Consider the following 13,754-nt stretch of genomic DNA (forward strand, 5'->3'; position numbering starts at 1 on the left):
TAACATTTCTACGTATATTTAACTTCAGAACTGATTTCAAATATGTATGCTCTGAAATGTCTTAAGACTTAAGATTTAAAAGCATTTTACATTTAATTTAATATATTGCTGCAAAACTAGATTTTTTAAAAGTATTAAAATATTTCATTAAATCACATGCTTCCTGCTTAGCTATAAATGATTTCTGATATGTATTCAGAGTAGCGTCTTGTGAGTGTTGCTCGCCTTAATTGGTCATTTTAAACATATGTTTTTGATAAAATATGTTGCTATAAGAACGGCTTACTCAGCTTAATTTTGTTGAAAATACAAATATGACTTAATTATGATACCTAAAGCGTTTTCTTATATATATTTTTCATGACATGTTTCAAGCGTTATGTAGAAGATGTTAGATCTGTCATTGTTTTGAATATTAACTTAGGGATATTTAAACGCGTTGTCTATTGTCAAGTTGAAACATGTCTTAAAAGTAAAAAAATTTGATCTTTAGGGATGAGCTTGAATTACTAAGTTAAAACTTCTAATTGACATTGCACTTGTGTCTATTCTGCTTGAGTCGAAAAAAATGTTAGGTCACGATTCAGTTGAAATATCTTCTAATCCATTTTATCTAAATTATATGTCAAGCCAGCTCAAGTTTAAAATTGCTATGACAAAAGGCTCGTTCTGTTTGGTGGAATCGGGTTGCGCAGATATAAAAGAAATATTTAGTTACAGGTAACCCAAAATGAACTCATTTATATTCATGGTCATACAAGGACGTCATTTAAAAAGCATTATGCTCTTGAAATTATCTATTACAACGGTAGGTGTCCGTGGACAGGTCTTATTGAATTAAAATTCAAATTAGCTCTGTCATATATGGCAGACAATTTTACTCCATTTAGTTATATAATTTTTATTGTAAAAGTACTAGATTCAGAATTACATTTCAATGGCTGTACATTATGGAATTTTCTTCCTCAGCATTTAAGTAATGCCTTGAATAGTTTATCTTTTAAACAGAAATGGGACCTTTGATAAGTCATTTAGATTTTTAAACTAAATTCTTAATGTAAATTGTGTTTTAGTCCTGGCATTGAATGTAAAATGGTAATAAACTATATCTTATAAAATATTTCATAATATTTATAACTGCTAACAAAATGTTGTTTCCATAATTCTATGAAAGTGTTGTAACAAAGAGAATTTTGTTTTGTTATTAAATTTTCCGGAGTAAATTATCATTCTGCTATGTTCATTCAAACCGTTTTATTGCGAGCATCTTTTGCTCCAAGGCAAATATAAAAACATCTCTTTCATATATAAGGCTAGTGGCATAAAGCGGTTCACCTGTTATTGTGTATGCGTCTGTGCCTGTTCGTGTGTGCTTGCGTGCGTGTGTGTGTGTGCATGCGTGCGTGCGTGCGCGCGTGTGTGTGTGTGTGTGTCAGTGATTGATTATATCGCGAACTTTATTTTTATTATTTAGCAATATTATTTTCTTGAACAGCACCGGTCCGACTTCAACTAAACTTATTATGATTGTTTCGTAAGGAAAATGGCTTCTAAAATTGTTCAAATAACTTGATTCAATGTAGAAATCTGCTTGGCATGGCAACCGAAACAAATATTGGAAGTAAAAGTAAAGACGTTTTTTCTAGACCCAAAAGACTTATAACATACCAACATAAAGCATTGTCTTGTGGACCTCAACCAAGATTGTTCAAATAATAGCCCTATAATCAAAATAGAACTAGTCCGAGGAGAGTATTGTTTTCCTTTTTATATGCCCATAAGAATTTCGGGCATATTATGTTTTACCCCCTGGCGTCCGTACACCTGTCTGTCTGTCCGTCCGTCTGTCCGTCCGTTAGCAATTTGGTTTCCGGAGCATAACTTAAGTTCCATTTGGCCAACAATATTCAAACTTCAAAGGATGAATTCCATTGTGGGTAGAAGACTCTAATTTATTTTGGGGTCACAAGGTCAAAGGTCAATGTTTCTTGTACTTTCAAATTAAAAAAACAGTTTCCGGGGCATAACTTAAGTTCCATTTAGCCCACAGTGTTCAAACTTCATAGCAATTTGGTTTCCGGAGCATAACTTAAGTTCCATTCGGCCAACAATATTCAAACTTCATAATATGATTGTGCATATTACGTAGAAGACCCTTATTGATTTTTGGGTCACAAGGTCAATGGTCAAGGTCACTAGTACCTTAAAACTGAAAACAGTTTTCGGAGCATAATTTAAGTTCCATTAAGCCCGCAGTGTTCAAACTTCTTAGGATGATTGTCCATTTTGGGGTATATTCCTATTGTCTTTGGGGTCACAAGGTCAAAGGTTAAGGTCACTTTTACTTTAAAACTGAAAACAGTTTCCGGAACATTGCCTTAGTTCCATTTGGAGCATAATTTAATATCCATTAAGCCCGCAGTGTTCAAACTTATTAGGATGATTGTCCATTTTGGTAGAAGACCCCTATTGATTTTGGTGTCACAAGGTCGAAGGTCAAGGTCACAATAGCTTTCAAACTGAAAACGGTTTCCGGAACATAACTTAAGTTCTATTTGACCCCAGTTCTCAAACTTCATAGGATTATTGTCCAAATTAGGTAGAATGCCCCTTTCAATTTTAGGGTCACACGGTCAAAGGTCAAGGTTACCATTTCCTTAAAACTGAAAACAGTTTCTGGAGCATAACTTAAGTTCCATCTAGCCCACAATATTCAAACTGCATAGGTGGATTGCTATTTGAAAGAGGTAATACTTTCGCCTAGCGGTGCTCTTGTTTCTATTGTAGTGAACATTTTATAAACCTTTTTCTTCAAAACTAAAAGGGCTAGAGCTTAGATATTTAGCATTTAACAATGATTATGTTTTTAATTATAACTTTGATGTACAGATTAGCCCCGCCCCAGGAGGTCATTAATTTTAATCAAATCAATCCCCTTGCTTTGAAACAGCACACGTAATAAGTTAATAATGACAAGGAAACAACTTTAGTTGGAGTTTCTATTATACATATGAACATGATATGCATTTTCAGTTCACCTGAGCTTGCTCAAGGTCAGCTTTTAGGAGCGTTGAATGTCCGTCGTCCGTCATATGTTCGTTAACAATCTAGCAGTCACATTTTCGCCTCAGGAGGCTTGCCTATGTAATTGCTCAAATTATTTCGAACATTGGTCATCTCGTACGAAAAACTAGGGCACGGTAGCTAAAAATATGTTAACATTCTAGCGGCTACTGTTTTGATTTAAATATCCTTGAAATTGGACTGAAAGTTTGTTTTGATGATTTTTAGGTCAAGTTCGAATATGGGTTATCTGGGGTCAAAACCTAAGTCACACCGCCAAAATATGGAAAAACCTTGTTAACACTCTAGTGGTCACATTTTTGACCCAATTGTCATTAGACTTGGTCAGGATGCTTTTATAGGTAATTGCTTGGGGTTTGAACATGGGTCATCTCGGATGAAAAACTAGGTCACAGGAGCTAAAAATAAAACAACTTGTTCACACTCTAGTGGCTACTGTTTTTATTCAAATAACTTCGACCTGTGAATGGAATTTTTTTTTCGATGATTGCAAGGTCATCTTTGAATATGAATCACCTTTGGTCAATTAAAAGGTCATACTTCTCACTTTAGTGGTCACATTTTTGACTCAACCGTCGGGATGCTTGTCTAGGTAATTGCTCGGATTGAGTTTGATGTCTCAGATGAGCTATCAAGTGCCATCTTGGCCCTTTTGTTCTAAATAGGACCGAAGAGGTAGTTTAAAGATCATGACCTCTAGAATGAAATATAATTGTTTTCAAGGATACTTATGAAATGATTTGAGCACACTAGAGGACATTATGGTTTATACAATGTTTAAATTTTTCGCTTGTAAAGAAAGGTAGTATAAATTACTTTCAATAGCATATATAATGTAATCATGGTTATATATCGTTGATTTTTAAGGTTTTTTAAGTTTTCAGAAATAGGTAACGCTTAAAGAAATTATTTAAGAAAAAGTATATGCAGCTTTATTTCAACTTTGGCTTTTGTGTCTGAACATTAGACAGACAGACAGTCAGGCAAACATTCAATTTATTTCAGTCAAATAAGTCTTATAAGCTTGTGATTACATAAAAGCATCTTATTCAGAAGATAACGAAACAGTGCATATGTTTATGTACAACACATCATCACCATATCAATATGACCTTGCAAGAGAAGATCATAATAATAACTTATTCGTACGACCGTAAAATTATGAAAAATATTAAGATGTGTTTGTCTTTCACTCACGTACTACATAACTGTTAAAATGATTGTATGATTTTCCTGCTCTGTTTTAGTAATGTTTAGCTACACAGAATGAACATTATAAATTATAACAATATAAAAATATAAAGTAGTGTCACAACATAAATCATTTTTGCCCATTTCATATATCATTGTACTATATCAGTTTATCTACATATAGTACCTCACTATTGAGGCAAAAGACATAGATTATACATGTATCCTAAACATTTCTATTATTATAATATTTTTGCCATAATAAACAAGTCTTACCTAAAAGAAACTGTTAGATAAATAGTAAGTATTTTACACATCTGAACATTGTCTTTTATTTGGCATACTGAAAGATGACCTTTGCCTAAAAAATGTACTCAAATCTTCTTCATTATTGTAAAGTTCGAATTATAGAGAAACAGAAAAAATATTTTTCTTTTCCTACTATTTGGTGTTATATACATGTTATGGCATAGTATTCTTTTCACAAATGCAGTTTATTTCTTGATTATTTTACTTGTTTAAATTCAAACATTACTATAATAGTTATAAATTAAGGCATCAGATGTACAGCATACAGTACAGTATAGCATTATACACTTCAAAATAGATTCTTTGATTGTGTCTGCTCTTGATATGGAATTAACAAACAAAAATCGTAGCAAAAAAATGAAATTATAACATTAAGACGTTATACTGATTAGAATACGTTTAAACAGTTTTAAAGTTTATTGGAATTTGTCAATGCGTTTCCCCTAACAATCTCTTGAAATAACATCTTGAAACAATATCTTGAAACGACTTGAAACGACATGAAACGATAGACTGAAAATAAACAAAGAAATACACTAAATTTCCATGTCATAAAAACCAACACATTAATACAGTGATGTACATTTGTCAAAGAAAGATAACTCTGTTAAGCATATTCCAAAAAATTGTAAGATTTGCTTCCCTTGGAAAAAAATCTCTAAACATGGAAATTACTTACATGATGTATCTTGACCAAAATAAATTACTTAAAACTGCATAAAAGAATGCATAGCAACTAGAAATATCGATAAATAAACAGAAATTACTCTATCAAACCTTTCGAGATGCTTAACATTTTTCACGGTCCTTGAGCCTCTCTTTACAGCATTTTAAGCATATGTACATGTTAGAATATGGCATCTTAGAATGAAATAACATACATAAAATTCAAGACAATGTATGAAGTATGTATGATCAAGAATTATTAACCAGTATCATAATATGAAGTAATATTTACGACATGAGTCTTTAAAGCAAAATACTGAATATTCAACAGATAGCACAAGTCCATATAAATGTACACAGTTATGGCTTAAGCTTTAGCCATGCATAGTTAAGAACTGTCACTCATCCATTTCAAGGAGCAAACACAACTTGCCAATAGGACGGTCCAAATATGTGCCATGGGCAGTTTAAACCCTTACTCGTCTAACGAACCCTAGTCTGTCAGGCATAGCTGCCACAACCCTGCCCAAAAGCCATGAGCCTCTCGGAGCGTTCGAATCCACAATTAGCACGATATCCCCCTCTTTAAAGTTTCATTTTCTATTATGCCATTTTGCTCTCTCTTGAAGGAGTGATAAGTATTCGTTGGTCCAGACCAGGTTAGCCATGTATTGCACTTGACGCCAACGACGCCGACAGTAATTATCAGTTTTCACAAATACACCGGGTGGTAAGTTTGGATTTCGCTTCAACAACAAGAGACGATTTTGTGTCAAAGCTTCAAGATCATTATGATGATCAGAATTTCTACTTATTGGTCTACTGTTAATGATTGATTCAATTTCACACATTTATGTATGCAAACCTTCGTCAGATAAGGTCTGCTGTTTAAGAATACTTTTCAAAATTTGTCGTACCGATTTTATCATTCTTTCCCATACTCCTCCATGATGAGATCCTGCAGGCGGATTTAACTTCCAGTCAACGTCCTTTTGCTGTAACGTATCCTGAATACGATTTATGTTCCATTCTTGAATTAAAGCCTTAAGCTCCATTTCCGCACCAACGAAATGACTACCATCGTCAGACCTGATAGTAGTAAATTGACCATGACGCGCGATAAAACGTATTAATGCATTTATATAGGAGTCAGTATCGAGTAAAGCAGCAACTTGAAGATGAATAGCTCGACTGGTCAAACATGTAAATAATACGCCGTACCTTTTCACTAAACTTCGGCCTTGTTTGACTTCGAATGGTCCAAAATAGTCAACACCAACCCAAGTAAATTGTAATTCATCAGGAGTAACCCTGTCTCTAGGCAAATTTGACATCTTTCGTTCTCCAACACTTTCATTTTGACGCCGACAAACTACACATTTTGAAATCACCTTCCTTACCGCGGATGGCCAATTTATAAGCCTCTACTTTTCACGAAGGACTGATAATGTATGATTCCGGCCAACATGATTCAAATGTTCATGAATTTCTCTTATAATAAGTTAAGACAACTCATAATTTCTAGGTACAATGACTGGATGTTTACGTTCTTCAGGCATCCGGAGTCTTGTAAACGGCCTCCAACGCGTAAAAGCCCATCTTCAATAACAATGTCTAAATTTCGTTTTAATCTACAAGTAGATTCATTGTTTGTCAGTGTTTCAATTTCTTCCGGAAAGGCAAATTTCTGGGTGTAACGTAAAATACTCGTTTCCGCGTACTTCAAATCGTCAACCGTGACATATGGTTTCTTTTCACTAATGGTAGGAACTGTAACAGTAACCCCTTTTGCCTTAGCTCTGTGAAGAAGTTTTTCGCGAATCATTAAGATCCATGCTACAGCCCTTTTCAGTTTATACCACGACGAGAAATATGACATCAATTTATCGAGCACTTCACGTGCAGCTGATGACAGTACGTTGTCAGCGCGAGATTTCACAAAATTAACCTTTTTTACTTCTACATCGTCATTTGATATCGTTTGGTTCACACGATCTGCGGGCCATTCACTTTCATATTTCCATAGGAAGTCCGGTGCTACGATCCAGCTCTTGTTAACTCGTCTACCATTTACGCCCCTGGACTGCGATATTCGCAAGGATTATGCGTGGTTGGAATATAGCGCCATTGCTCAGGATTTGAACCATCATGAATCACTGAAAATCTGTTAGCCATAAAGGTCTGGAACCTTGCAGAATTGTTTTCAATATACCGTAGTAAAGTCATACTATCTGTGCAAAACACAGATTCGTCTAATTAAATGTCAATTTCTGACTTTAACCTCTTTTCAGTTCGCACCGCAACTGTTGCTGCCGTAAGCTCCAATCTAGGTACTGTTATTTGCTTCATTCCAATCACAAAGGCACGGTGAACACGATTATCTTTATTGAGTAATCTTATGTAACTGACGATACCGTAGACAATCTCACTAGCCGGGAAGTGTTGCAAAGTAGCCGACTTTACCTCATCAAAACCTGCTGGTTCAGGCATCTAGTCACGGACAATTCGGACAATTTGTACATGTCATTAATCCAGAGAGCTAGTTCATCAGGAACTGGGTTGCCCCAGCCTAGATTCGACGCCTAGAGAATCTTGAGTATGTTTTTGGCATGTAACATTAACGGAGCCAGACAGCAAAGCGGATCATATACGGAATTTAGCATCAAGAGCATGCCGCGTCGCGTTAATGGTTTGTTCTTAATGTCAATTTTGAAACAGAACTTGTCAGATTCTACACACCACTGAATACCTAATGCACGATCAATTGGCAAAGTGTCATAGTTCAGATCCAGATAAACAGCTACATCGCTACATGGAATGGTTGACATCACGTCATTTATGAAAGCCGCCCTGTAGTAAAACGTTGAAGATCATCTACCAAAGATTTAGCAACTTCCAACATTTGGCACTGACTTGAGGCAATCGTCAACATAGAAATTTTTTAGTATTGTTTTAATCACTTCATTGTCATGGTTACTACCGTGATTGACCGCAGTTTCCCTCAAAGCATAATTGGCACAACTCGGGGAAGATTTAGCGCAAAATAAATGAACAACCATCTGGTACTCAACAACTTTCTTGTTTACGTCCCCATCTTTGAACCATAGAAATTTCAAGAAACTTGCATCACTCTGATTAACGCGAACCTGGTAAAACATGCTTTCAATGTCACCCATAATAGCAACTTCTTCCTGACGAAATCGTAGTAAAGTACCCACGAGTGTATTAGTCAAATTGGGACCCTGCACTAGCTCGGTCATTTAGAGATGTTCCTTGATAGCGCGCCGAACAATCGCGAAACAACCCTTAACGTTATCTTTCTTTGGGATGACGGACCGGGTGTGTGTGGCAAATACCACTCCCGGCCTGGCTTGATCTAGTCATTTTCAGGGACTGGCTGAGCATAACCCTTTTCAATGAACCTTTGTCCAAATTCACGATATTCCACCGAAAAGTTTACCTGTTCCCCCCTTTTCAAAGCCGATGTTTCCAAAAGTGCAGGACGAGGATATGGCAACTTTCCATGTTATTTGGAATTTGTATGTCTCTAAGACTTGAAACGGGCAAGTTATTAAACATAGTGTCCATTTTCTAACTGGCAATCCCTCCACATATCAAGAAGACTGTTTATCTTCTTTGCGAATTGCTCCTGGACATCGTCTATTGAATTCGTTCACTAAAATCTATAGTTAAAGTTATCTCGTCAGGTTGCTGGGTCTAGACTTGTCTGAACAAAGTTAACAGGGACACTGAGAATCATTTGAACTTGCATTGATCGTTTTCACCGCAAATTTATAGGACCATAAAATGCCCAGCCAAATATTGTTTTACATCGCAAACGGCTATTGTCAACACTAAGAACGACATCCCATGTTCTAGCGCTCTTCGCGTACGTCAACACCGATCAGGATTTTCAAAACTTCGGATCGATCTGGTCTAACTTAATATCTTCAAATGAGTCCATGTTCGAGTTCTGCTGTTTGTTATCCTATCTCTTGGACGATACAAGTAACCACTTGGCTTGTGAATTACACTTTCGGTAAATCAATGACCGTCGACCGGTCTAAGGAACAATGTTTCTAACCTGTAACAGCGAGACAGTTATGAGTTTGTTTTTCAGTGATTGTTTTGAATTGTTACTTTCAGCCTTTTGCCAGTGACATCTAATTTATCAAGCAAATTTTCTGCACAAAAATGTAGAAGTTGCTACCCGTGTCAAGAAACGCATATGATTCTACAAACAATGATGCTGTTTTTAGATTTGACAGGCACCAATGGCAAACACTTGTTGATATCCAGCCCCCATAGCCGTAGCCCCTGAGGTTGTTGTTGTGACTTGTTGGTTCTTGGGCATTTGATACTAAGCGTGGGCATCAAAACGTGTTGTTACTCAGATGGGTGGGTCCCACTGCAACGACTGCATATTTAGTTTTTTTCCGACATACCGATTTTTTGATGTCCCTCTCGTAATCAAACCATAGCTCAAATTAAGATAAATACATGAATCCCTAAGGAAAGCCCAACACGGCAAATTGAAAATGTTGCAGCTCGGTTTGATGAGCTGTTCATGACGGTTACTGGAAAGTGCAAGTTACCGTCACGCCCCCTAGCACCGGCTTAAGAGCAAAAATTCAACATTTAACATAAACTGGTAAAATTTAGAATTTTGAACATTGCAGATGTGTTCATATGGCCGTTATCATGGAACCTTCAGATGTGGGACACATTAGTGCCATTTCATGAAAAGCGGCATATGGTCCCCAAGGTTAAAAAAATGAGTTTGCCCTAAACGAGAAACAATGGTCGGACAAAATAAAATGGAATTTTGAAAGGATCAGAGGGTCATAACGCTGCGTATCCAGCATAAACGTCAAAAGACAAATTTAAAAAGCAAGCAAATATCTTAAGGGTATTCAACATTATTCAAGTAGGAAATATTTGGAACCACCCAACTAAAAATGGGCCGAAAAGTTGAAACTAAAAAATACCACAAGCACAACAATATTCGTCTGAACGATTTCATGGATCGAAATATAATCAATCTGATTAAATGTACGGGGGACTTTTTACAGCCGCCACACGGTACAATAAACGGATGTGTATGAAATAGATAAATACAGAATCCCTAAAAAGAAAAGCCCAACAGGCAAAAATTTAAAATGTTGCAGGCTCGGTTTTATTGACCTGTTCAATTACCGTGGTCGGACGGTACTGGGAAAGGCAAGTTACCGTCCACGCCCCCTAGCAACGGCTTTAGCAGAATGAACTGGTAAAATTTAGAATTTTGAAACATCCGCAGATGTGTTCATATGGCGGTTATCATGGAACCTTCAATGTGACACGTTAGTGCCATTCCATGAAAAGCAGCATATGGTCCCCAAGTAAAAAAATGCGTGTGCCCTAAACGAGAACAATGAGCGGAACAAAATAAAATGGAATTTTGAAAGGGGATCAGAGGTCATTAAGTCTGCGTATCACAGATAAGACGTCAAAAGGCAAATTTAAAAAGCAGGCAACATATCCTAAGGATGATTCAACATTATTCAAGTAGGAATATTGGAACCACCCAACTAGAAAATGCCGAAAAGTTGAAACTAAAAATACCACAAGCACAACAACAATGTCGTGCTGAACGATCTTCAAGGATCGAAAATATAACATCATTGATAAAATGTACGGGGAGACTTTTTACAAACCCTTTGACTTCGGAAAGTCATATCTTTCCTTAAGTGGTTTATCATTCATTCCCGTACACGAACTTGTCCAGTGATCCCTTTGGTGTCGGACTAGAATTTATTTGCGTTTTTGTTCCTAATGCCTTTCGCTGAAGCGGACGATGTTTGTTAACTGCAGCACCACCGGTACCTTGTTGAGACATTACAGACTTCCCGTATAGAGGGTCATTTGCCTTTTTTGGCCTCTCTGCGAACAAAGTTTACTAAGTTTTCAAACTTTGACTGCTTTACTATTTTCTTTTAAGTTGTAAACTGTATTTCTCCACCTCTCTTGTAATGAATACGGTAATTTTTTTCACAATTGACTTAATGTTTTCTGGATATTCAAAGTACACGTGCAGCATCTACACGTTTTCAATTGCATACTGACACTCCATTAAAAATATGCTGTACGAGTCCAGTGCCTTCGGATCGTCCTTTACAATAGGCCATTCTAAAGCCTTTTTAACGTAACTATTGGCAACAATGTCAGGGTCTCCATAGCGATCCTCAAATTCTTTCATGGTAGCATTATATCCCACTCTCGCGTTTAGATGTGAGTATCCCAAGGCTATCTTATAGGCTTCACCTGTAGTAAACTGGAGTAAGTAGTTTATTTTTTCATCATACGAGTCAGTGTTTTTATTCACTTTCGCATCAAATTGTCTGACGAATCGTTTATACTCCATTGGATTTCCCGTGAACTTTATAATTTCTACTTTAGGCTTGTTCAGTTCCTGCGTCATTTTAAGAAGCCCATTTTCAGATTCATGCACGATTTTGATTGGACTTTCAGGAAGTACATATTTTTCCTTTTGCCTTGTAACTTTAATGTCATGCTCAACTTCATCGTCATAAAGCATATTCTTTTCAAGATCTTCGATAACCTTTGATTTTGCGTCACTAACGCGTATTTCAGTTTTTAATTTCAACCGTTCTTCCTTGAACTTTAACTTAAGTTTTTCTTCTTCTAACTTTTCCTCTTCTTCTAAGGCAGCTTGACGCTCTAATATTTCAGCCTTTCTTGTCGATTCGCGCAATTTTGAAGAGGATAATGCCGACATATTGCTTCTGCCGCTCCTTCCAGAAAAATGCGAAATTCGGGATCTCGTGTCATCTGGTTTATTATTTGAGAACCAAGAACATATAGACAGTTTAATATTTTCAAATCTGTCCCTTTCGTGCTTCAGTTGACTCTGATCTATTTTAATTGCATCAGGTGACAATAATGCCTGGTAACTAGTGTTAATTTCTAGGAACTTTTCGTACAAGTTCAGCCACTTGGAATGTTTGTCTTTCACAAAATTTACATCTGCCGATTTCGCGGTTTCTAAAACTTTCTGTAATGTTTCACTTTCTGCTAGTAATTCCAACAGAATGTCTTTTCGGCGGTTTGATAGTTCATGATACATAGAGGGTAACGACAAATGTCCTCTATTAGCCTCTTCTTCAACTGGATCTTCCTCTCCGGATAACATTCTGCTCTTAATTTGTATATTGATGTACTGACTAGAATACGCTTAAACTGTTTATATAATATTTAATCAAATTTGTCAATGCGTTTCCCCTAACAATTACATCTTGAAACAATCTCTTGAAAATGACTTGAAACAACAGGAAACGATATACTGAAAATAAACAAAGAAATACACTAAATTTCCATGTCATAAACCAACACATTAAAATACAGTGATGTACATTTGTCAAGGAAAGATAACTCTGTTAAGCATATTCCAAAAATTGTAAGATTTGCTTCCCTTGGAAATAATCTCTTAACATGGAAATCACCTACATAATGTATCTAGCCAAAATAAATTACTTAAAACTGCATAAAAGAATGCCTAGCAACTAGAAATATCGATAAATAAACAGAAATTACTCTATCAAACCTTTTGAGATGCTTAACATTTTTCGTAATGCAAAACGCAATGGGTGGGGTAATAGAAATCCCCGCAAAGGCAATAATTAGCCTAAATACATGTAGTGAACAATGCAAAATATAGAAAACAACTATATTTACCAAATTAAGATTGTCCCAGGAAATTCAGTACATGTAAATGACTAGAAACAACGAATTTTTTCTTCAAAAAACAAGACCCATGCTCTTTTACTAAAAAACTTTTACGACAACAAAAAATATCGCTGTCATCTGTTTTAACAACTCTATATACGTAGGTGGCACCTACAGTAAACGAAATCATATTAATAACAATACAGAACCCCACTTTGCCACCGGCTTCAATGTTAATTGTTTGGTTACATGAAACAACGAAACCACGATGGTGAAATGTCGACAGAACGATGGTGAAAACACGAAATTATAGCGTGCATTTACCACCGTGGTGTCCTTATATCAACTTTTTACAATTGTTTTTCGTGGTTTCGTTCTTACGAGTAATGTGTCGCGAAGGCCCCTACGGGGGTACAGTTACACGAGGGATGGAGTTCTAATGATAACTCCATCCTTCGTGAAACAGTTTATACCCCGTGGTATAGAATGTTCGTGACTAAATTACTGCAATACTTTTTGGCTAAGAGTATGGGTCAGAAAGGCTATCAACGAATTTACTTGATCTTGCTTGAAGTCTCAAATCTGCCATTTTTGTTTTTTTTTTATGATAATCCAGATTTATATTAACAGAAATCAAGCTATTCGAATAATCGTACAGATCTATGTAGTTTGTGAAGTAAAATAATATTAAACAGATAATAATTGCCATGATGGCAGTGATGACTTTGATTTTACTACCAGGAAATCATTAGCGGCCGACATTTCCAGCTAAGTAATGT

General features: G+C 36.1%; 1 protein-coding gene across 1 annotated transcript; it reads right to left on the reverse strand.

Annotated features, from left to right (window-relative positions):
- Positions 1-11,329: 11,329 nt before the first annotated feature.
- LOC132759457 (uncharacterized) lies at positions 11,330-13,147 on the reverse strand. Its single transcript, XM_060751224.1, has 2 exons — positions 12,985-13,147; positions 11,330-12,592 (listed from the first exon to the last, which is right to left on the reverse strand). Exon 2 carries the CDS (start codon positions 12,440-12,442, stop codon positions 11,330-11,332), a length of 1,113 nt encoding a protein of 370 aa, XP_060607207.1. The 5' UTR covers positions 12,443-12,592; positions 12,985-13,147.
- Between the last annotated feature and the right edge of the window lie 607 nt (positions 13,148-13,754).

The sequence above is a fragment of the Ruditapes philippinarum genome, unplaced genomic scaffold (assembly GCF_026571515.1).
Source record: "Ruditapes philippinarum isolate M1 unplaced genomic scaffold, ASM2657151v2 ctg12372_1_1_1_1, whole genome shotgun sequence".
Taxonomy (NCBI): domain Eukaryota; kingdom Metazoa; phylum Mollusca; class Bivalvia; order Venerida; family Veneridae; genus Ruditapes; species Ruditapes philippinarum.

Excerpts from the sequence above, each read along its gene's own strand:
- LOC132759457 (XM_060751224.1), bottom strand. The coding sequence starts at position 12,442 with ATGTTATCCGGAGAGGAAGATCCAGTTGAAGAAGAGGCTAATAGAGGA.